Source organism: Hippoglossus hippoglossus, chromosome 23 (genome assembly GCF_009819705.1).
Source record: "Hippoglossus hippoglossus isolate fHipHip1 chromosome 23, fHipHip1.pri, whole genome shotgun sequence".
NCBI lineage: Eukaryota > Metazoa > Chordata > Actinopteri > Pleuronectiformes > Pleuronectidae > Hippoglossus > Hippoglossus hippoglossus.
In genome coordinates, this window is record NC_047173.1 from 11,855,630 (window position 1) to 11,881,533 (window position 25,904).

General features: G+C 43.3%; 1 protein-coding gene across 1 annotated transcript in view; it reads left to right on the forward strand.

Moving 5' to 3' along the window:
- exoc4 (exocyst complex component 4) overlaps positions 1–25,904 on the forward strand; it is a 112,248-nt gene that overhangs the window by 74,037 nt on the left and 12,307 nt on the right. Inside the window, exons 14-19 of the mRNA XM_034578378.1 lie at positions 9,494–9,630; positions 10,446–10,601; positions 12,183–12,361; positions 20,676–20,820; positions 22,788–22,966; positions 23,179–23,338. Of these exons, the coding sequence (XP_034434269.1) occupies positions 9,494–9,630; positions 10,446–10,601; positions 12,183–12,361; positions 20,676–20,820; positions 22,788–22,966; positions 23,179–23,338 (956 nt within the window). The remainder of the gene's footprint in view (positions 1–9,493; positions 9,631–10,445; positions 10,602–12,182; positions 12,362–20,675; positions 20,821–22,787; positions 22,967–23,178; positions 23,339–25,904) is intronic.

Genomic DNA, 25,904 nt, shown 5'->3' on the forward strand with positions numbered 1-25,904 from the left:
CAGGGTTTGTTTACAGCTCGGGCCCCTCCTTAATGAGGAGTGCAGCATCTTGCTAATTATGCTGCTGTGGCTAATGAGCCTTTCTGCTGATAGTGGGGAGTGCAATAAAACACTTCTTTTGTTTGGGCTTTTTGCCTTTTTTTAATTGGGCTAAATAAAAGAGCCTTTTCGCTCTTCTTCTCCTGCCATTCATGTCGGTGGGTCAGGATGGCATCTGCGTGTGTTTCCGATACCCGTGCGCGCGCTGTGTTTCTAGCCACATGCGACTGTTTTCCCACCTGTGTGTGTGTGTGTGTGTGTGGCCGTGTTCGTGCGCTCGAAATGAGAAACTTCTCCCTGGTTTCTTTGATGGTCTTCATCTGCGGTGTCACAGTTGTCTCCTCAGCGTGAAGCTTTATTCGTTTCGTTGTCATGAGAGCTTTCGATAAAGGGGTTTTCATCCTTTTCATCCGGAAAGTGTAAACTAAAGTAGGTTTTTGAAGCAGGGTTTTACATCAAGTAATTTATGTCTGGAGCTTCCCATCAGCCAGGTGGTGAATCTATCTTCAACTCTGACTGCAATGGATAATTAAAAACCATAGTGACGGTTCTATAAAATGGTTGCTAAACCTTCCAGTAATTGAGCAGATGTGGATGAGTGTGTCCATGTGTGTCTATATATCTTTGAGCGAGGGCATGTTTGTGTGCGTGTACTGTATGTGCTCCCTTTAAGTGCAGTGATACTCTCTGTGCCAGGTGTTATCAGAGACAGACACACACCACTGGCATCAGAACCAGCGTGGCTGACAGGAGAAAGAGAGAGAGAGAGAGAGCTCAATATTGCTACAGCACATTAAACACCCTCTCTCGTACACCTTGGCTGCAGCCGCATACAGGGAAACCATAGGGGAGCACATTTTATAGTCGCATCTGCTCTCTGCAGCCACTGAAGCACACATTAATGCGTGAGATAGTTTGAACTGGGGGAAGACATTAGCGTTTAGCATGTGCGGTTTTGTCTCTTCTGGAATGGAGCTGAGGAGATCGGAGCCAAACAGAAATTTTATAGCACACACGCATATGCCGGTGCACAGTTATACTTTTTAAAGACTCTCGTACAAACACCAAAGCCTCACTGCTGCTTACAATATTTATCAAAACAGTATTCATATCACTTTCTGACCCTCGGTTATATGATACAGGGCAGGGTTTATATCTCTGCTACCCCCTTGAATATTTATGGATATGTTTCCATAACATTAAGGATTGGAGTGGACACAATGTTATTAAATACATTCATGTTATATGAATTATTTAACCTTTGTCAGTGACATCTCACCAGTAAGAATAAGGTAAAAAATGAATTTGTGGAAACACTGCACCGGGGTCAAGGTGAATAAGACGCCACAGGTTTAAACAGCAGCAATGCACATGCAATCTGGGCTCGGGTTAATAAGTAATATTGATACGGGCAGTGATTTGCCTATCACTATGCACCAGGCATGTCAAATACTGCATTTATATATCATGTACATATATTACGTAATAATGATGTGATTATGGGCCTGACACCGGCTATATATTGTCCACTCGGAGGACGAGATAATGGATGACGGGGACAGTATATAGTTCAGTGGGAAAGGTTAACGTCCATTCATGTGTCTGTGCAATAGCATAGGCTGAGCTGATAAGTCTCCAGAGGAGTCGTGGTGTTAGGATAAAGAGACGGGCCGTGAATCTAAGGCATCTTTATGTTTCTTCTCATTTGATATCTGGCTTTCGTTCCTGACGTCTTTGTTTTTTCTCTATCTTTCATCTGTTGTGGCTACATGTCTTGCGTTTCTTTCATTGTTTTTCATGGGACACACCAACCCACATGCTGTAAGCCCTAGCAGTGTGGCCCCTGCTATCTGTCCAGCTTTGGTGTTGCCACTGATTGATTAATTTAATTAGAGCGAGATCGAGGGAACAGGGGGTAGAGGGAGAGAGAGAGATGGGGGAATAGAAGAGAAGAAGAAAGTAGGATAGGGAGGGTATGGTCACTCTGCTGGATAGCCCTGGAGATTGGCTCCATTAATCTTGGTAGAAGTCATGTCCCCTTTCCACACTCACTCGCTGACACACTAACATACAAGCAAATACACACAACGTGCGCATGCAGCTTCACACCAGTGCAGTGGGACAAAGTGTCTAAAACAACAAATAGGTGACCGTGTTTCTCTCTCCTGAAGACAGCGCTGTTGAGCCACCTGCAGTCCCACTTTTGAGTTTCACTGAATTGTTTAATTCTGCTCACATAATTCATCGGCCAGGACTGCACCATACAATTCACATAAGCTCTTTCTTTTCAGTTTTTTATAGCACCTCCAAACAGTAGTTGCTAGCTGTTCCTTTTTCTGCTTGCAGAGTGGTGACAGCCGGTGGTCAGAAGTATTAAGGTTTTTGGCTTGTCTGTCCTGCGTCCATCCATCTGTCCATCCATCTGTCCGTCCATTTGATGTCTCAACAAAAACCTTGACAGAATCTTTTAAAAATTAGTTGAATTCAAGGATGAACTGATTAGAATTTGGTGGTCAAAGGTCAAAGGTCCAGCTCACTGTGACCTTACAAAACAACTTTTTGGACTAGTCTTACCTTGAGGGAATTATTTCAAAATTTGGTACAAAAGTTTACTTGAACCTTGATTTTGGTTGTCGAAGGTCAAGGTCACGGTGTCTTTGTGTTCTTGTGAATGTGGTAAGAGAATTTCATTACTTTTGGAACAAATATTCACTTGAACTGATTCGATTTGGGAGCTCATAGGACAAAGGTCAATGTCACGGTGGCCTCACAAATCCTGTTTTTGGCCTCTTGAACACGATTTCTCTGCCTTTAGAGAATTGGTTTAAATTTTGAATGGAACTGATTCGATTTCAAAGGTCAAGGTGACCTCATGAGTCTGGAATAACAAATATTCAGGTGGAAACTACTTGTGGTTGGTGGAGGCATACAACCACAGGACGGCGATTCTAGTGTGTGTCTCTGTGTGTTTTGGGGTGTAGTATAAGTAAGTGTCCCTGCATTTGTTATTCATGCCTGGGCAGAACTCGCTCCGGAGCCGTGTAACGACTGAATTCTTTTCCTCGCCGTCAGCATGCAGATGCACTCACTGTATTGCAAGATACGTTCCGCTGCCAATGGCCTGCTAATGATGTTGACCTTTTAAATTTCCCATTCACATGGAGCTTCGTGAGGGGAGGAAGGTGGAAACAGACACGTGTTGCTTGTTCATGCACGCACCCGCACATCCACCTCCAGCAACCGTAATGACACTGACCTTTTTATTTGCGATGATGTGTGGGCTCTGTTTATGTGCGGGGGGCTGATCGCTTCCTGTTGATTGGCTCCCCGCTGCCCCCTCTCCAGCCCCCCACAATCACCCCGGCATCACGCACGAACACGCACATGCATACACAACGGATTACAGTTTGGCGGAGGAGGGGGCCGGCTTGTCTCTAAACGCCCAGATCCCATCAACAGACCCAGCAATCACAAGACAATACACCTGTTAGCTGCAGCAACCACTGCCCGGTGATTGGAACTTAAGTGGGAGGAAGGAGGATATTAGGGTGGTTTGTGTACACATGCACATGGACAGAAACACACACACACACAGATGCACAGCAGAGAGACACGCACCATTTACATCTCTACAAACAAAACCAAATCAGAAAGTCTCAGCAAAACTGCACAACACCAATTTTTATACCAAAAATAGGCCTTTCACAGTCCAAATGTTTTCTGTGGAAGTGGATTGTTCCTAAGCATCTAGTTTTTACAATTTTACAGCTGTTAAGAATTACTAAGGAATGAGGCACCTCAATACAAAATACCACACATACAGCTCTGGACAACGTGGTGTCTTCTAGAGATGTTTTGATTTTGTGTTCTCATCTTGACCTTACATGAACTGAAATTATGTCCTCCTACAGTTTTTGTTGGAGGAGGAGGAGGAGGAGGAGGAAAGAAAAAGTTTTTCTGACTTTTCATTGCTTGCTCTCTCAGTTGCCATGCTTGAAGCAATTTGCAGTCACCAGTCCTTCATCAATTTAACAATGTCATTTTATATTTTTTTATTACATTATTATTTTATCCTTCATCCATACTTTTAAATGTACAATCATCTGTAGGAAGTTTAAAAGAAGCAAAGCTGCCGTTGGAATAATCACCATCAATCAATCATATATAAAAATATGTTGTACACCACAAGTTTTTTCCACGTGTTTGCTCTGGTACTAGAAGTCGTCACTTTTTAGATTTTTCTATTACATCGACTGAAATCCTGAGAAATTCTACGGCTGTTTTTTTTTTGGAGTCTCACTCACCTCAAAACCTCATTTCTGCGCCCCCTCCTCCTGCAGTGCTCGAGGTGCAACAATCCCCACCACCCACCTTCGCCTGGTTATCTCCCACCAAACACATGTACTCCCGAGGCGCGTGCCCAGCTGCCCTGAGCCTCCAACCTGCCTCCGTGTTCACGTCTCGCAAATGCAACGACGTGCTCTTTGTTTGGGCTGTTTATGCACAGTGGGGGGTCCAAACGTCTGGGACCACGTCCCCCATTCAAAGTGCTCTCAGACTTTTGGACCCTCCCAGTGTGTGTGTGTGTGTGTGTGTATCAGTGTAATAGCTATATATTTTAATAATAATGAAAGTGTGTTTGCTTGTCTGTGTGTGTAGTGACAGAGCGAGCATTTAAATGAGCGGAGAAAACAGCCCGAGCCGCCGCAGCCTGAGGTAGTCCAGGTTCGCAGCATGCAGCGCTTCCACCGACAGACTCTCTGTGTATAACGAGACATAATCTTTGCCTTTGGAGTGAGTGAGTGAGAGAGAGAGAGAGAGAGAGAGAGAGAGAGAGAGAGAGAGAGAGAGAGAGAAGTTGAAATGTCAGCTCTACCGCAAACATGCCCGATGGTTTGAAGGAAAGAAGGTTCTGGCTGTGGGCGCCTGATAAAAGTTCCAGCCTGAATTTTTAGAGGCAGGTTGGTGCTCTGAATTTGCAAATGACTTGTCTTTGTGTTGGTGGGAGTACACACATTGTTTTGTGTGTCTGTGTCTGCTGCACATATCTGTGTGTGTGTGTGCGCTAACACACAATGGCTCCAGATGGGCCTAATGGGGCACAGAGAGGAACATACACCCCGCTTAGAATGGATTAAACTACATTATAATTTGTCTTTTACTCTCTCAAACTTCTATTCACTCACACACACACCCGACACTGAAGGCCTTATTCAGCTCTTGTGATAAATTATTCATAATAATTGCTAATAGTAAGTGATAGATAATTTCATAAAATGGTAAAGACATCCAGCAGAGGGCTGCGTAAAACGTCGAAACACTAAGATGTTCATGGCATGATGGGTAAAATTGACTTTTTGGTCTCCGTGGGGGAATTAAATGGTGAATCTGAACTCCGGGGTGATTTACACAGAAGCCCCACATTTCACCCTGCATCTGTGTTTTGTGCGTGGGTGTGAACAGGGAGTGTATGGAAGCCCGTCTGTAATCAGCCAAGTGTGATATTGCTCCTCATTTCTCAATTAGAACACTTACAAACACCAGATTAAAGCTCTGCATCCGAAGTGATGATGGCGAAGTTGAAAAAAAAAAACAAGATTTGTGTAATAATTACTTAGTTTTGTCCGATCCTGAAGCTGTGGACTCGTATTCATTTCACAGTAATATGTTGCTTTTGTTGTTCTATGAGCATCACAGCATCATTATTGGCTTTAGTTCCTCTTGCTGAAAATGTATCTTTTAGGGTATCCAACAAAAATGTTGCATTGGATTAAATTTACCTCAGATTAAGCCCAGAAACATATATAATTGATTAGCTTGTTATTACATGCACTTGATTAGAGTTTACAGTTTAGAAGTCCTTTATTTCAAATCTTAAAACTGAAATTCTACTTATTAAACACAACAAGAGGCAGTGGTCCATTGGAGCACGGATGTCCCTGAATAAAAACCCATGAGAGGCAATGGGGGGGGGCACTTCTGTTTGACTGACATTATGCACATTTGGGCAGATAAAAGCGCACAGTTGTCGGAGCTTAAACAAACTTGAATACAATACCTGCCCACACGAGCACACACATGAAGCAGCGTGTGTTTTGGTCGAGCTGGCACAAGCATGAGGGCCATCCGGTGTGTGTCAGGGGAGTCTTCTGGAGCACGGCTCAACGCTGACTTTGATGAATGATCTGTCAAGACAATGTCCCACTCATGACCAGCTCCCCTTTACCCAGGAGACAGACAACCTGTGTGTGTGGGTGTGTGTGTGTGTGTGTGTGTGTGTGTGTGTGTGTGTGAGTGAGAAAAGGGGGAGACTGAGGTTATCTTTGCATGTGTTCTTGTTGATGTGTGGGTGTAGACAGCTGCGTATACGTAGCGCTGAGTGCGTATTATTTTTGGCATCCCTCGATTACACGTGTGTGAGCGGCAGAGGCATTACACGAGTCAGCGGTTTGAGGTCAGGGTGTTAAACACTCTGACCCCCGCACAACCTTCAGGGGCCACCCCTCGATTTTAATGGGGAAACCCTTGATCCGTTTCTGATTCAGATCTCGCGTCCCTCCCCCCCCCCCCCCCCGCCTCCACTTCGACACCTCAGAAAACACATTACAGAAACCGTATGATGCTGACTGACATTAAGTTAGTTTCATTTGTGTTGCGGCGAAACGTGGCAGAAGTTATTTCAGGTCACTTTCTCATAGAGCAAGTCTGGACTGTTTCCCTTCACAGTTTTATTTACAGAGACCCAACGAGACCTTGGCAATGAAACAACATTTACTCACATAATCCAACTGAGCCTGAGTAAAGAGATTATTCCTCGTTTTATCTTCCGTTTCTACCTCAGGACGCTTGGCATTAACAAGAAAACACGGAGTTTAGCGATCACACCCCTGCACTCTTACTGTATTAACACAATTCCCCGCGTTTAGCTTTTTTTCACTCCCTCCACAAAAGGAAGCGACTACTTTTAGCACCGGCTCAGCTCAGGGTGCTTTCTGTACTGATGACCGTGCATTAACAGCCTTTTTCTGCTGAGGCGCCAGTCTGAGTGCTAGCGCTGCCTTGTTGCTGTCATTAAACCACTTTGGCCGCGGCCTTCATTTCACTCTTAACAGCGGCAGTTTACCCCGGCGAATTCTGCCATCCTTTCACAACACCCAGGTCTAATTTCCCCCCGATGACTGTGCTTTTTTTAATGTGGTAATGATGGGAAAGAGTAGAGGCAAAGTGCAGCCAAGCTCAGCTTTAGGGGTAAATCCACACCGTGAAGTAGAATTACGAGATAAATATGGGCTTTTTTTTTTCACATGGCAGCACAGAAAGTCGACCTTTAAAGATAGACATAGACAGAGAAGCCTCCATAGGGCAGGTTGTCTCCTATGGAACAGTCAAGTGAGGCAGGGAGGCATAGCCCCCCTCCACCACTCGCAGCCCTCCCTCTCTCAGTCTGTACCCTTGATTACTTTTTAATGATTTCTGCAGCCTAAGACAAATGGCTGTGTTAAATGAGCAGAATTAGACAAGGGAGCTGAGTGCAGGAGCATTTGTTAGAGCAGGAGTAATGGATCGGGCATCCATTGTTTACTCTTCTTCATTCACTGACTTGGCCTGATATTGAGCTCAATGCCCCCAAAGAAGGGACAGCAACAGTGGAGGGACACTGTTATGATTTGGCCGACACACTAACTTTCTCACAATAGCTTGTTAATGGTAAAGTTGTCCAGACGTTTTTTGTTCATGTAAGAAAATGGCTAGTCACTCATGCATTCTGCTGAAGTTGCCCTGAGCCACCGACTGAATTCTTCACAGCCTGACTTTACAACCTGACCACATCAAATGAAAACATACCTTCAGGTACCAATAAAGAATCATATTATTTTCACTGCATTATCACCATAGAAATTGGCAGCAATGTCATCACCGCTTAAATTTCTTTTTGCCACCAGCAGCGGAGGTAGCTGCTGCCTGAGCTACACTAACAGCTCGCCCTCCTGCAGGGTCTGTGTATTTCTTCCTACCCTGGCAGGCTGACAGGGAGTCAGGCATGGACAATAAAGGGTGTTCCCTTGGCAGAGACATGGCCTTGGTTAGCACTCCATGGGCATGGGCACTGCTATGGATCATTACTTCCCTCAGTAGAGTGGCTCCTGTATGTGAGTGTGTGTGTGTGTGGGCATATGTGTGCGTGTGCATGCCTTGCTCGCCTGCATGTGACAGAATGAGTGAGGGGGAAACTGAAACGCAGAAAGAGCTATTAATATTAATATCATTCTATCACATCAGGGTTTCTTCCATATTTTTTGAAGATCAATTACAGTCACTACTGCCCCCTATAGTCTTTGCAGACACCATGGCAGTGAGCTGCTGGCCTTGAATATAATGGAACTTTTAGAAAAATGAATTATTAATGATAAAATAATAGAGATGATACTTGAACCTTCAGCATACAGAGTTGTACGTATGAAGTCTACTTCTCTGGGACTTATTTTATTAATATCATATCTCATTTTGTACTTTTAATCATGACCATTTGTCGGAGTAATGATGCTGACTCTGTAGTGGATCCTCAGGTTGTCTGTATTCTCTGGCTCTTCTTGCTGCACTACACTCCTGCAGTTGTTTGCATCTAACACAGGTGACTCCCGTTTTATTAATCTTTGACAGAGCTACACATTTTTCCATTTCACTCCTCAAGGACGGGGCTCCATACGTTTGCATAGCAGCCCTGTGACCTGAATAATCTATGAATTATGAATAGAAATCACGTTTTAATATTCCCGCTCTGTATACCTTTGTATGGGATAACTCTGCTCTAAACACAGCACTGCTTTTGTAGTGGCAGCAAGTTTCATAGAGGGTGCAGCCAGACTAATAGCAAGTTATCACTGTTATTAGAGATTTAGGGTAGATTGGTTAAGTGCTAGGAGCAGACAAACTGGAACGCACTGAGGTGTAATCTCATTTAACAGCTCTTGATTTGCTCAAAGGTGTGTGTTTTGGAAACTTTGCACTCCGTGTGTTATGTGCGAGTGTGTCTGGGGATATGAAGCCGCTCCGCTGTTCCCGGGCCAGCTATTAGTCACGCAGGAGTGGCTAATCTGTAATGGCTGCTGTCACCGCCCTGCCGTGGCTCCTGGTGATGGGTGCGCGGTGACAAATGCACACGCACTCACTTTCAGCCCGAGAAGACACACAACACAGAAGTTTGAAAAAAACACATACACACACACACGTGAACTCACAAGTTTAGACGAGCTGTCCGGTCACCAGGCGTCTGTCCAGCCACAGGTGACAAAAAGATAAGTCATGGTAGAGTTACGTTGACGCTACAACAGACAGGATCTGATGCGATCTGACATAAAATCCAGTCTCCTTTTATTTGTATTTGTCTCTTACTATCTCTGTTTTCCTCAACCCGACCAAATGCTGATTACTCTCCTCCTGTTTCTGCCTCCAGAGCACAGTGGTGGTTGAGAAGTCCATCCAGGACCTAATGAACCTAATGCAGGACCTGAGTGCCTATTCCAACCAGTTCCTGGAAATGGTCTGCGACAAGCTGAAGGAGTACAAGGAAATCTGCAACACAGCCTACAGGTGAGAGAAGACTAGCTCACCTGCCACAGGAGCTGGAATCGATTTCTTTCCTGGAGGATGACAGACATTTAATAGTCTTGTTTTTATTACTTCAATTCTATAAAGTTGTTTGTGGCGAGCAGGATTTATGATCACCGGATTCTGAAAACCTGCCAAATCCGACAAAACAAGAACATCCTTGATTACATTTTTAGAAATGTATCTGTCGCTGCACACACGTCGATGCTGTGAAAGGCCACCCGTCTGTGCTCCCCTGGGACCATGCAACACCTGGCCAGGTAAAGGGAGGGCTAGGGAATATGGGGAAGGGGTTGGAGAGGGAGCGATGAACTGGCCAGGAAATGCAGGGGAAGGAGCGACAGGCTGCTGGGAGTCCATCTGGACTCTGTCACAGGTCAGCATCACTCTCCCCGGGGGCTCGGAGTGAAAAAGACAAGCTCAACAGAGAATGCCAGAGTGTTGGTGGTTTTGTTTGTGTGTGTGTGTGCTCTTCACACATGAACAAGCCTCTGTCTCTCTCTCATCCCCCCCTTCTTATGTGTGTATGTGTGTTTGTGGATGTGAAGCCCCTCAGTGCTTATGTCTCCTGTACAAGGTATTAATATGATATTAAATTCAAATCCAAGCAGTTGTTTTTCCAACCCAGATACGTACAAACAAAGCAAATACATGTTGTCAGTCTTCCCCAGGCTGTCTTGAGGCTAAATAAATATTTGTTATTTCTTGTTGTATCAAGAGACAATTATATATATATTTCAGTTTATAACTTGTCTGAGGTGGTCTTCATTTCATCATGTGTGTCTGTGTCCCCTCAGGGCCGTCGTCCAGTGTGAGGAGAAGCTGACCATCAGTGCCTCCTGGTCTAAAGACGAGGACATCAGTCGTCTGCTCCAGTCCCTCCCCAACTGGGCCAACATGACCCAACCCAGACAGAACCGACAGAAGAGAGAGGATGAAGAGGACTTTACCCGGTAAACACTCGTATATGTCCATGTTTTGCCACTCATTTACAAGTCTGTCAAAAAAAAAAAAACTATCCACAGACAAATACGACAACAAGAAGTTGTCCTCGTGCATACTACACACACACAAACAAGCACGGGCAGACACACACAATCACACTTGAGCAATCACGCAAATAATCCCTTCCCTCCCGTCTTTGCTCCTTTATTCACATATTATTGAACCCTCTCTTGTTGACGAAGATGCACTCATAAAAGCAGTCACAATTGCTCTTTTAAACACCCTTTATCTGAGGGAAGTGAGGAAACGACGGGAGAACAAAATAGGAAAATATAAAGACAGCAGTCGGAGGCAGGAAAGAGAGGTGGGGGGGGGGGTCAGTCTTATCGAAATTGCCTTTGAATGTGTGCACTCTTCAGGGAACACTGAAGCTCATCGGAGCGGAATAGTAAAGTAAATAAATAAATTGGTTATGTGGCCAAAGAAAGTCAATCTGTTGTGTGCGCTCGCTCCCACACACACACGCACACACACGCACACACACCACAGGAGCACAGAGATAGCAAGAGGAAGACCATAAGGCTGTTTGATTTGAGAGCCGTAGATGTTTTCATCTCTATGAAAGGGGGATTAGCTTCTGCACGACTGGCAACCCAGCGCTTATAAAGCCTCATTAATAAGCTACATGTGTGAAGGAAAGAATATGTGTGTGTGTGTGTGTGTGTTTGTGCGCGCTGTTTCTTCCACCCATCTGTTGTTCAAAGCATCTTGATCTTACGGGCATCCCGGTGACTCTGGAGGCTGGTCCCTGCGCCACACGTTTTGCACAGCGCCGCGGTGCTTTGGATTTACTCATCCGACTTCCCACTTGCTTTCTCTCTCCCTGCTCTTTCTTACCAGTCTCCTAAGTAATTTATCCTTCCAAGACCACAAGTGATTGTTAATACAATGCAAAAGAGGGTTTGATCTCTTTGTCTTTGTTTTTCCACCCTGTAAATCTCTGCCTTCTGTTTGCCTTCTATTTCTAAATATTCTCCATCACCTGCTGTTTTTCTCCCCCACCGACTGTTGAGCTGCAACTTCCTCCTTTTGAAAGTGACTATAGCCCATAACATTCTCTTAATAATATGTCCAACTTTATTTTACTTTCTATCTTTGTAGTTATCAACCCTTTATCCATTTTAACTATCCCTTGTTTCTTTTTCGACATTCGCACATCACTCTAGAGCTAAAGGTCCTAGTTCAGTTCCACATCACTAAGCCATTGTGCACATAAGCAGGATCCTGCTATAAAATTTGGATCCTCTTCAAATAAACATTAACACTGAAACATTTGCACATCCATTCCATTTAGCAGTCCATTATGTTTTAACTTTTGTAAATTAACTCCCATTAAATATTTATGTAAACCACACACTGCCTCTGCAGGGCAGCCATTTGAAGTCCATCGAATAATTCCCTTCAAAATACCAGATTCTGGGCTGATTATGGACGAGTTTCTATGTTTTTCTTTGCCAACAGCATATTGAGTCCATCTCTCTAACCACACAAACTCTTTGTATCACTCATTCTTTCTCTCCGATATTCAGAGTTGCTTTCGCGAAGGAGTCGGAGGTGCTGACCGGTAACCTCGGAGACAAGCTAATCCCCCAGAATGAGATCCTTCGTGACGTCAGTGACCTCAAGGCCCTGGCCAACCTTCACGAGAGCATGGAGTGGCTGGCCGGTCGTCTCAAGACCTTCTTCGCCAACCTGCCTCATGCTTCCAGTAAGTACAGAAACCATAACTCTGCATGTGGAAGTAGTCGATACCTTTTCTGGTCATAAATTGGCTCTTCAGAGATGTTAATGTGATAAAGATGGGACCTGCAATCAGCTTCTTTTTTTTTTTGCGAACCTACACTTAAACACCTCTTCATCTCATCTTCCTCTCCACTGGAAACATATTTTCATTCTCGTACTTTTCACGATTAGTCATATTCTCTCATATAGTATCTGTGCATGTAGGTAAAGCTATAACATCCCTAGAAGATGAATATAAAGTGATTTACAGCTTGTATGCTGATACTCATCACATAACTAAGTAGATTCTCCCAAATTTACATGAAACCTTGTTCCTGCTTACCAATGGCATGATATTTAATCCAACAAGATATGGTAATGTTCTTGAAACAGATATCAACATTTACAGTGCATTGTGTGCTTACAGCTGTTCAAGTGATGCCAACACAGACATATGTTACTGTTTACTCTGCATTTGGAAAAACTGAACATTGTCAGATGTGCTTTGCACTGTAACTGTGATAATTCTCTCAATTACTTTCTTTCCATTTGGGCACAGACAGAAAAATACATTTACTGAATATGACACTTATATGACTCTAGTTTTGTGTGTGACATCCACCAGATTGCAAGAGAACACTGCTTCAGCTTTAATCCTGGAATCACCTGTTGACAAACCTGTAGGAAAACATACATCCTCTCCAGTAGCGCAGTATTACAGTATTATCATGGATATATTTTACAGTCTCTCAGGTCATCAGGCAGTTATCGATCAGAGTACACTGCAGATTAAAAAACACTTCCTGGATGGTTTATGTCAGGTCACGGACTGGAGGTTACACTCATTAAGGTTGACTCTACTTCTTCAAGTGTGTGTGTGTGTGTGTGCGTGTGTGAGAGCGTAAATGCCTACCACCCTCAGCAGGACTCTTAAAGGCATTTCATACGTTCCCTGCTTAGTCATCACTTTTGCATCATTAATCACTGATCAAAATGAGGTGTGTGTGCGTGTGTGTGTGTGTTTCAATCCCACACATAGTCTTTATGCAGATCTTGTTAATCACTCGTCATTAGAGAAATGCTTTTATCCTCATTACCACATTGAGAGTGCGTTTAATCTTCCTATAAAGATTCTAGCATCTTGTAATATGCTTCTTCAACTCCATATCTTTTTATTAGCATCATACGATAGCAATCAGAGAGTTATTACTCCCATTAATGACTGTTATCACGGGTTCAGGTTTTTTTTTTTGTACTGTAGTTTTTTTATATTTTCTCGCTGGAATGCCAAAAATATAGTATAATTGTGCAGTTTAAAACCTTTCCCCCAAATACTTAGAAGAGTAGAGTTGAAGAATACATGGACAACTGTATTAACATGTTTGTTTAAGCTCAGGTTGATATCAAAGAACAAGTATTGTATTATTTGCAGTATCGAGTGATATTACGGGACAGAGATCCCAGATGTTTCGCTGTACGGGTGTTGAATTTCTATAATTGGAAATATGATGCTCCACAAGTTTCTGTTTGTCTACAAAAGGTCTAAAATATTTGAGTAAAGTTATGTTTATCTTGCAGAAATAAGGAAATTAAGAAACAAGTGGCGGATGTATGAGTTTTCTAAATCGGGGGCCGTAAAGGCGCCACATTTTTTACATATGGGCCAATTATATGTCCAACATTCATACACATTTCCTGATTGAACAAAGTGCATTTGTAAGTCATTCTTTGAGCAAAGCCACACATCATTGAATATGTATATACATATTGAATATATTTAGAAAGTTGTATGCATTGCTTGCACAATATCTGGTATGAAGTGTGTGTTTTCACTTCCACTTTTGCATACAGTTCATTCACCTTTGTGGGTATTCAGGACTTTGGAGACACGTATCCGTGTCCACAGCCGTATCTTGGTCCTCTGGCAGAGCTCTGGTAAATTATGCACCTTTCCTAGAGGGATGGAGCGAGTGCTTCAACCTTTATCAGCCAGCGCCACAACTCTCCAGCTCCAGACCTCTGATTGCTCATTGAACTTGCTCTACTCCGCTGTTCGGTATCTCAACTTTTTTTTTTTTTTTTCCCCCAACATAAAATAATTAAATGACACATTTTCCAGATATTCCTCGGTGGGCTTCACTTTGTCGCTATCTCTTTTTAAACTCTTCCCTCTCACTGCAACGCTAGCTTTCTTTGTCTATTCAGAGATAAGAATTCAATAAAAGTACGAGAAGGGACGTGACATAATTATCATTAATTCTGCCGGATGGCATTAATGGGGAAGGAGAGGCCAGGCACTTATCATGCTGGGACATTCCCCGCACTGTTCAATATTTAGTGTTTGCTGAGCTGATGACAGCACCATGTGTGTGTTGGTTTGTGCGTGCGTGTGCTTGTGTGCACGTGTGTGTATTTACATAAGCATGCACTGTGTAAGATGGGACAAGGGTATGGCTGGGAAAAAAGGACCCCACCTTATCTCATCCTCCACCCCCCCCGCCTCACGTCTATGCCTCTCCAAATTGGATTTTATATTACAGACGCAGTCAGGTATGAACAACTCATTTTCCTCTCCCTCTTTTTTTTTGGTGTTTTTTCTTTCTTTTTTTACTCTCTTTGCTTGATTCTTTCTTGGTATTTCATTCTTCCTTTCTTTCTTTCTTTCATCCTGTCCTCATCATGGCAGTGGGAACATTGTTCTTCCTGTTTTTTCTCGTAGATTTTGTCCACGGTTGGGTGAGCTTGGCGGCGGACGTTTGGTTTGATCACCTTCTTGTGTGATTGAATTGTAGTGGATGTGTACTTACACACATTGTTACATTCTGAGAATATAGAGAATAATATAAAAAAAAACACATGTGCATGGGATCCACTCGGCTTGTACACATGCAGTTTTGTTCATCTGTGCTCGGATATCAGTGTGTGTCAGATTATTGCGAATGAAGGAGCAAGTCAGCGTGTGTGTGTGTGTGTGTGTGTGTGTGTGTGTGTGTGTGTGTGTGTGTGTGTGTGTGTGTGTGTGTGTGTGTGTGTGTGTGTGTGTGTGTGTGTGTGGGGACTGTTAGTGTGTATATGCAGACAGACCGCTGATGGTGATTTGCCGTGAAGGTGGCTGGAGAAAGGGTCTTATAACCCATCTGGTTGCAGCACTGAACTTCTAATCCACTTTGACAATATTTCCCCCACAACACAAACACACACACACACATATAAATATATATACTGATGCCTGAGGGGCAATGTCAGCATGACAGCCATGTTTGAGTTGACCACTGTGTGTGTGCGATTTTCTTAAATTTACAAGTGTGTCTGGCAGCCGAGTTACTTTGTGTAGCGAGCAACGACCCGCGAACTGGAGGTCATGATCAGCGTGAAAGATCTTCGTAGTGGGAAGTCTTTGTCCCGCCGACCTTTTCTGTCTTCTTCACGTACATGTGTGCGTTCATGTACGAGGCCCAGGCGTCATCAGGGCGCATAGCAACAGGCCTCCAATCTACGCCACAGGGTTTCAAGATGATAATCACATGGGTCTTCCGATGGGAGTTCGTTTGTTCTCTCCTCAGTGTTTGCTCTGCTGCATGTCTGAGGGCTTATGGAATACACTTTCCTAACCTTGACTGTGGTGAAGTGTAGGTCTTTACCCTTTAGCAGCAATTTGTTTCTTGACTCCATTTAACAACACATTCTGATTCGCTGCAGGGGCCTGCGGGGGGGAGCAGCTTAGAGTGGGAGGTGATGCTGTTGTTTTAACAGTTGTCGAGATATTGTCTTATCTTCATCCGTCCATTTGTTTCTGTCCAAAATGTCCATCTGTATTTTTTATACTTTGTAATTATAAGACGTCATTAAGCAATTTGGGGGGTTTCGGATATTAGCATCTCTTCATCTCATTCTCATTTTTCCTCTTTCTCTCTGGACAGAAGTTCAGATCCCCATGTGCAGATGTTCATCCTCTACCAGAGGCAGCAAAATAATTAATAACTCCGCTCTTACTCAGTCATTTATGAATCATTCATTGCTGCACCCCTGCAGGATACCGTCCTTTGCTTTTCCTCCTCCGTATTCTTTTCCATCCCTCTGTTTTGGCTGAGAGGTAAAGGCCATTGTTGTACTTTTTAAACAAAACCGACAACTTTCTCTCATGTTTTTAGCATCTGTATTTGTCTGTGCGACAGAAGTAAAAATCGTATTGTTTTCTTGTTTCCTAACTTATTGTGTAAAGGTGAGGGCAGTGAGTGTGCGTTAAAACCGAAGCGCGTTCCGGCTTTGTGTGCGTTTGCGTCCCCTGCATGTGTGTGTAAGTGTGTGAATTCCATCACTGATCTTCTCTCTTAATGTCTGCCACCCTCATCTTCCGCAGATGGCAACAACAGACGTTTCTCTTAGATGGGATTCGAAAATAATTGGATAAGCGTACTGCAAACACACACACACACACATACACAGGCCCGCACGTGGGTGCACAAATAGATACGCAACATACACATCCTCACATTTAATCATGCATACACAAAGAACTTATAAATAAGAGATGGGAGTAATTTGGTTTGTGGAAAAGGAGAAAGGAGAAAAAAAGAGAGCGAGAGAGTTGTCAGTCAGGACCAATGAGTCGTCTCCTTTTGCCCGTCTGTCCCTGACTCTAATGGCGCCCCCCCCATGCTGCGACGCCTCCCTTGCACCATCAAAGCGGCACAGGCTGGGGGGGAGGCGGTGCAGGAATCTGTGTGCGTCTATTCGTGTGTCTTTTTTGGCTGTGTGTGTGTGTGTGTCTGTCACGGACACCCCCCGGAGAGACCTCCAACAGTGTGTGCCACAGCGAGCCCTGTTTTTTTCCCCCCTTTCTCCTGCCAAAGTGAGTGAGTGTAATGCACATGAGAGGAAACAGAAGCCTTCGAGTCACTGTCACACACACACACACACACACACACACACACACGCACGCCTGAAGGGAGAACACTCTTGCTCTTTCACACGAGCTAAGTGAAGAAAAGAGACCGAGTGAGGAAGAGCAAAAACATCTTTATCTGACAAAATATAAAAGTACCTTTTTTCCGAGGTGCTTTATCTCAGACTTTGCGTATCAGCACAGATTACAGTTGTGTGTCTGCGTATTGCTGTCAGCGCAGTGCGAGATGCATCACACACTTGTTGATGCCGCTGCCACTCGTTTGATTCCAACAGTGATGTCATAAATCACCGCTTTCAAGTTCCCTCGCTGAGTCGCGGTATTGTGTGTCAGTGCCGGCTTCTGTATCTGTTAATGATCTGATAAGGTGACCAGGGAGTAATAAACAACCTCAGCTCCGTCCAATCAGATGGAGTCAATTATGTCATTATGCCGCGCTCCCGTGAGAAATCATTGTGGATTTTTTTTAATGTCGAGGCCGACCTTGTTTGTTGTTCCTGTGACTCATTTAGCAGGATTAATACTGATGCCTGCAATCTGAAGATCTAATCCATCGCTGTCTGTTTTCTGCCATGTGGATGAGGCAGTCCCTAGTGTACAGTAGATATTATATAGATTTTATACAGTAGCATTGATGTTGATTGACATTTTATTTAAAAACCCAAACCGAGAGTATGTGATATATTAGAGAAATCCATTGATTTAAAGAAGTCTTATTCTTGGTCTCACTGATTGATTTTATGTGAAAAAAGTTAGAATTTTCAATATATAAAGAGTGTAATAAAATGTCAGCCACCTCAATTATCCCCCACCTGACATCATGGTGGTGTGTCTTTCAATTTGAGAGCAGGACTTATTGATTTCACATTCAGATTTTGTAATGCTTGCTTTCACTCAAAACCCTGCGTTTGCACTCAAGCAGGCCCTGCTCGTGCTTCAACTTGCTCTGCATGTGCACAAACAGTGAGCTTGTACTCAGATATTTTGTTCCTCTGACAGATTCTCTGCACTCCAGCTTCAGCTCTTCTCGTGTTCATGTTGCTTCTTTGCACACGTGAAACATCAGCTTTTATAATTTCCTATCTTCTATGCTTGGATTTTTATGGGGCAACAAATCTGTTAAAGTTCCCCAACCAATAGAGAGCCAGGTGTAGAGTTGATAAATGAAATTGTCCCACACTTGTTGATCAGCGATAGGAAAAAATAATAATTATTCAACTACAAAAAGAAGGATTATAACAATGACTTAACCAATAACTTGTTTCTATGTTCCAACCCTCTCATATGGAGTTTTCGGGTTGTGACTGAAAGACATGGGTTTCTTCCATAAGGTGTTTGGGATCACCCCTGTAAATAAGGAGCTCAGGCATTCACGTGGAGCTCAGAGCAAAGCTGCTGCTGCTGCTCCTCCGACTCGAAGAGATGCAGTTGAGGTGGTTCGGGCGCCGGATCAGGGCGCCTCGGGGTTCCTCCAACTGGTGGACCATAAGAGCAGCTGTCACTGTTGTCACATTCCCAGCCCTGGCTGTGTTTGCTTTGTTAATTGGATGGCAGGGATACATACTTCCCCGCTGTTTGCCTAAACCAATGGTGTCTCATCTTATCAGGGGTTCATTTAAAGTCATGGAAAGTGTCACGGGGACAGAAGCACATATTCACCAGCACCTATAAAATGTACACACATGGACATGAGCACACAGGAGCTCTCACCGCGCGACGCAGCGGAGAATAACTGCTTTAATGAGCTTTTATGATTTCAAACAATGTGTGAATATGTCGAGAGTGAGGTGTTGAACTCGAATAGGTCGTATAAATGTGGGCCTATAAATGTTAATTCCAGGTATTGGAGTTGTTAGAATATATGTGAGGTATTAGATCATGTGTGGTTATAATGTATGAAGTCTTACAGTCCCTTATTATCTCTGCCAAGGAAGGTAGGATTTCCCTCTTACTCAAATACAGCTGGACGGATTACCATGAAACTTTGTGGAAGAACGTGGTACTGGTCGGGGAACAACCCATTACATTTTGGTGCAGTTCAGGGGCGGATCCAGGAATATCTTTTCAATTTCTTTTTCATTGTGAGATTATTTTTGAGAGTATTTTTCAACCTTTTCGCTGTTTTCCCAGGGAACAATTCACGGATCCTGATGAAAAAATCGGACATATTTATAGGACTGATATTTATGCATGTGTGCAATTTGGTGCAGCTTGATTAAATAGAAGGGCACTTTTGGGCCTTGGCTGAGGTAGTTTTTATGATCTTAATTTTTTTGAGTAGATCCTTCCTCATTGTTTTTCTTTTGTTCTTATGCTAATAGAACAAGGCTCAGTTTTGCCTCAATCCTTTTCTAAATATATCTTAACATATTTTAAATACAGTCACCTTTAGAGCTCAGATTAATCGAACATCTTAGAATGTGTAGGTAAGAACGAATTGGCTAGTCTGGGTATGGCAGTACCTAATTCAAGTAACACGTTTGGAGCTAAATATTCTCTACCTGTATTCCAACTTCCATTTCTTTAAGGTGAAGTCACTCAGAAGTATCTTATCATACAGACCACATTATTCAGCCTTAGTTTACACATGGTGCCACTCTATCCTCAGGTCTTTTTGAGTGTGTGCTTGAATGCTCGCCTCCATGTGTGACCTTCGGAAGGGCAGGAAGAGTAACTGGGGAGCTGGCTTAGACTGCGGCACATCGATTGTGGACCCCTGCATTCTCCTGCTCAACAGTCACTCTCTGTACACACACACACACATGCACATACACACACACACACACCCACTAACTCGCCTCATTGACCAAATAGACTTACATGTGAGTGACGGGGCCAATTTCTCTCCTTTTCCTCCACTTGCTAATTTATGGCCATTGATCTACACCTGGCTGAATTTATATACACTCATCATGCTCTGTGGTTCTCCCTCTCTCCTTTCTCTCCCTCTCTCTCTCTCTCTCACACATACACACTGAGGTCTTTTGTATGGTTTACAATGCGAGCCACTGACACATGCTCCTGCTGCCTCAGCACAAGTGACGAGTAGAAAGTACAAGAACATGCTGAAGGACTCGGGTTGTGTGTGAAGTTGAAATAATGGCTTTTCTTTAGTGTGTGTGTGTGCTGGTGTCTTGTTTACAGTACCTGGTTATGCCAGTATTACATGGTACACATGTGTATTGCCAGGGGTTACAGTACAAGTGTGTGCACAGACACAGACATTACAACAGTGTGTGTCGGTTTTCAGCGTAAAACAAGGTTGGGGTCCAGCTTAAGACACTGAAACTAGTCCTAATGATTCCTCTACTCACTACCTCTGCCCTTCTTTGGACAAATAGTGTTTGTTAATAGTGTCTCCGTGTGTCTCTTGTTGTCTTTTCTGTCCACTCAGGTGTGTCTCCCTGCTCTGGAGAAAGTCAGGTGGTTGGTGAGAGTGAACGCAGCCGGGAGCAGATCCTCCAGACCCTGACTGACTTGTCCAGGGCCTTTCAGGACATTTCCGACCGCTGTCTCCTGGTGTTGCACCTGGAGGTCAGGTAGGCAGGAGAAAACTCACTCATACAACATGAAGAATACAAACATGTTAAATGTATCTTAGTCGTAGCATTAGATTCTCAGCCAGCAGTTATATGCTCCGAAGTTTTAAATAGATTTCAAAGATAAAAAAAACATTTGTTCATTATTTGTTATGCAAGTGCGTTATATCCTTTTTTAGTGAAGGCACAAAACTACAGTCCCAGGAAAGTGAAATTGGCCTGTATTTTTAATTAGTTTGTATTTCGTGAAGTTGTTTTATTATATTAGGTTTGAAACATATACACTGGGGTCCAAAAATCACAAAGGGAAAGTGCTCTCCGTAAAGATTGTGCAAGTTATGTATTGCTCTAACCTTCTTGCCATAAAATCTGGACTCAGTGATTTGAGACATTCTTACACTATGAATTAAAATCCTTTAATTAACCAATTCCATAATTGTACAGCACAAACTCAAAGGATAAGTTTTCGAGTCTGAAAGAAAAAAGTTATCATCAACATCATAATTACACCCTAAATGCACAGTTTGGGGATTTTTTACCATCGTTTGAAAATGTGTTTTCAGCGTCGACATCTATAGTAAGTTAATTTACCACACCATATACTTTCTACTCCCACAGCCGCTAATAGTCACCATTCCTCTCCCATTCCTCTCCATCCCTCCATGTACCACTATTTCCCCACAGACTATTGTGTAGCTTATGCAATATTGTTTATGATTTCAGTTGAAAACCCTCCCTGAGGCTGATGTCTAGCTATACGCTACGCTCCATTGACTCTCCCCATCTACCGAATTTCCCCTGATAGTGCTACCAGCTAAATGAAGCCATGAGGAAGAAATCAGGAGGGGGCGGGAGGAGAAAAAAAGGGGGGGGGGGGGGAGAGGCACAGGGTGCGGAGGTTGAAATGGCAGGTGGGGGGTTAAAGAAGGGAGATGCAGTATCTAAATGAGAGAAATGATTGAAAAGAGAGGAGAGGAAGTAAGATGGAGGCATTTAAGATGGCGGTGTGGTTGTTGGCTTTGCCTTAAGGGGAATCCACTCATATCATTTTATACTTTTCTGCTCAGGGCGCTGTGATTATGGACTTAGGACAGAAGTGACTCCTCCAGTCTAGACAGAAATGAGCCGTCTGTGGGCTTAAAGGACCTCGGAGTAAGACATAGGTGTTTAAATGGTCAGAGAGAAGCATCACCTCGTCTACACATCACAGTCCTGACATCAGTTTTTAAGATACACAATACATTACCACTGACATAAAATATTAGAATAGACAAACTAGAGTAGAGATAAAGTTGCTGTGCTTCTCAAGATTGTGGTTATTTTCTGATACCTCAGAAATAAACATCTAATATACGTTTTAGACATAAAGGCATGAAGATGAGCTTCTCTGACATTTTTTTTGCAAACATAATTACATGTTTTTCTGAAGACACCATTCACAATTGTAGTGTGAAGGCAGTCAAGGCTGTACATTTATTTGATGTGGAAGCTTTCTGGCATACTCCTCAGTAGTAGAGTTCAACAGTATACTTAGTGCTGCGCTCTACAGGTTGCCCTTAACTAATCAGGTTTCCTGCCTGAATAGTTTCCAGCTACGATGTCGTAGTAGCTGAATAAGTGGATATAAGTACTCTAAACATGATGATTTGTGTAGAAATTATAGGTGTTGGAGAAGTGAGAGCACTCGGTGCCCCCTGAAGTGTGACTTCTAACTACGTTGTAAGGGCAGGAAATAATATGCTGCATATAGGTAAAATACACACCTCCCTTCAAGAGCGTCAGTCTGTCTTATCCTTATAGTTCCTTTATTCTGAAACTAAGCACAAGTCGTGTTTCTCAACATATCAACAGTGAACTGTGAGAGAACATGGGGCGCACAAAACCTGATAAGCATAGAGGCATTTTGACATTATTCTTACTTACATCTTATCTCCCTCTTTCTCTTTTCCTTCCTTGTTGTATTCCAGGGTGCACTGTTTCCATTACCTGATCCCCCTCACCAAGCAAGGGAATTATGCCATTGTGGCCAATGTGGAGAGCATGGACTATGACCCACTGGTGGTCAAACTGAACAAGGACATCTCGGCCATAGAGGAGACCATGGGGGCGGCCCTGCAGCAGCACAAGTTCCAGTACATTTTTGAAGGTCAGCACAGACCTTGGGTGAACAGCTGCCTGAGAAACACCATTCACCTTCCTAATTAAAGCAGAATTTGAGTTTTGTCACATTGACTCAGAGTTTTAATTATGTTGGTCCCAGATTTTCATTTCTTGTTTTATTCATTGTCTACTTCTCTCGTTTGTTTCTCCTTCTGTATTTTACAATTATTATTTCCTCTCCTCTCCTCTCCCCACCAGGTCTGGGTCATCTGATCTCCTGTATTCTCATTAACGGGGCCCAGTACTTTAAGAGGATCAACGATTCTGGCATCAAGAAGATGTGCAGGAACATCTTTGTCCTCCAGCAGAACCTCACCAACATCACCATGTCCAGGGAGGCCGACCTCGACTTTGCCAGGTCAGAGTCTGTCTCCCATTTGAACAGGATTAGCCACAAATACAGCCAGGAGAAGTGTTTTGTGTGTTTGTACAATGTTGTACGTGCACTCCAGTGTGAGTTTAGGTTTGAGGGGGGGCTGACACCCTTCAACTGAAGTAGCAGGTGGCAGATGCGTTGTGCAGATAGTCAGTGTCTCTAAAATGTCATCCTATTTCCTTGTCTATAATTTATAGATACTGGCTGTTTGCCCTTGAGTTAAGCTGATGTCATGGCCTCTGATATCTTTGAAATAATACTATTAACATATTTATTTTTTAAATCTATGCTGCACACAATTTTAAGATAATCACTGTAGTATTTCTACATTTTACATCATATTATAAAAAATATATATATTTTGAAACCATCAAAAATGGACAATACTTTCCAGTTTATCTTACGTTTTTCTGTCAAACTCTGTCATTTACTCGTATACCGGACCGACCCTGAATAGACACACACAGACACACACAATGTCCTCAAGTTCAGAAAGCAACGATGTCAATGCACGGGCCGACAGATGGTCAAACAGATTGTCAGCCACGCTGTGTGTCTGAGTGCGCATGGGTTGTTGGTGTTTATTCCTTATTCATACATTTATATTTTGCGAGTCTACCTGCTGTTGCCCGGCGCTGTCCGGCCCTGACAGGCATGGGGGAAATCAGCGCTCAGATATCTTTGTGAACAAGATGAAGGGAGCGAGGAAGAGAGGGAGGGAGCAGGGGGGGGTGCATAGAGAGAAGAGGACAGAAAGAGAGGGGGTGGTTCGTAGTATTCAAGATTTTCTTGAAGTTTGTGTCCTTGACGGGAGAGAGAGTGTGCGAGAGGGCGGGTGATGGAAAGATGGAAATAGAAGGGAGGGCTTGGGGGGGAATGAAAACTGAAAAGCTAAAGGACGTCATAGAAAAGACGAGTTTCTCAGGAAATGCATAGAAAGACTCTGAGAAGGTGGCGCGGATAAACAATAGTTTACAGCGGAGTGAGAGTTGAAAGCAGGAAACGTACGGGGAGGCGGAGGAAAGGAGCTTGAATAAAGTGCATGGACGAGGCAGAGCTCTTACTTTGTTAGAAAATGAATATACGTTTAAATGTTCTTAAAAAAACATGAAACTTGGCTTTGACACATTCTTTTATGTGGCCTGTTGAAGATTTGTACATTTGGGTTTTAAGAACATTAGGAACACTTTATTTATCAGTGATCCTTTATTATATTTTAGTTCCTTATTACATCCGTCAAGGAAGTTTTCATCTTGGTTCGTTTGTTTGTCTGTCCGGATTACGCTCAGGCTGTGTTATGGGTCAGGGAAGAACCCTTTATTTAGCATTGTGAAATAGGTTTTAATTGACATCTTGATGTTAAGGGGACTGATATTTATGAGCAATTTGGGTCAGATCCAAGTAAAAATGTGGATCAAGTGATTTTAAATGTGGCTTCATAAGGGGACTGCTGGGCGTTGGCGGAGGTATGCCCTCTCTTAGTGCCCTTCTAGTTGTATGATCATTTTAAAGGCAGCACTTTAACCCGTTTTCAAAAGCATCTTTCCCAACCTTCACGGTCTTTCTGTAACCGTTGTTGCTGTAAAACCGGGCCTGCAGTGTTGTCACGTTGGGTTGCAGGGTTAATTAGCTCCTTTTCACAGCTCCTGGCATCTTTTCTGAGTGTGTCATATGTTTGAGTGGTGTCTATGTGCTGGCGTCGTTTGGACATGGCTATTGCTTGTAACGGTCCGAGCCAAGTTTCCCTCCAGTAAAAAAAACAAAACAAAGAAGAATACTGAAATGAACTGGACTCTACTGGATGTGGAGAACCATTGATTAGTATGTAATTTCTACCCTCTGTCAACTTTGATTATGGAGAAATGCCAGTGATGGCTTCTCTGTCTTCTCTCTCCTTCTCCCACTCTCTCTGATTACGAGGCGTGGGCGGTGTGGAGGTGTTGATTGGGAATTGCAGAGCGCATTGTTTACACAGTCATGGCTTTTTGGATTGGCCGGCCTCCGGCTTTCATGACACGCCGACACTCACAACACACACACACACGCAGACCAAGCCACACACACATGTAATATGTATTGTTCTCACCCATGCACAGACACTCAGCCAAGCCAATCAGCATTTTGAAATCACCATATTTATGTTTTTGGAGATGAATATTCATAACTCCCACCTGCTTGTGCAACTGAGACGGCCTGTATGATGTAGTATGATGTTGAAGCACTTACTTAAATGACACATGTAGTCATTTAAAGCCTTTAAAATGTAAATCCAGGTAGAGTCTTTTTCAGTAGACATAACCCTCTGATATACAGTCATTTCTATAAACTGTAAAAAGAACTACGTCACGTACAGCTGTTATCTCATCTCGCTTAGAAAGGTCAGCGGCCACCGGGGTCGAATTTGAAATAATTTGAACTTTTAAAGCAGCAATTTCAGCCGGTGCCACGCCAGAGTAGCAAATCCGTCTGGTTGGGTGCGACTTACTTACCCCCTATAGGTAAACAATGTTAGCTTCAGCGCAGAACACTTTTTCCAGTGATCATGTGC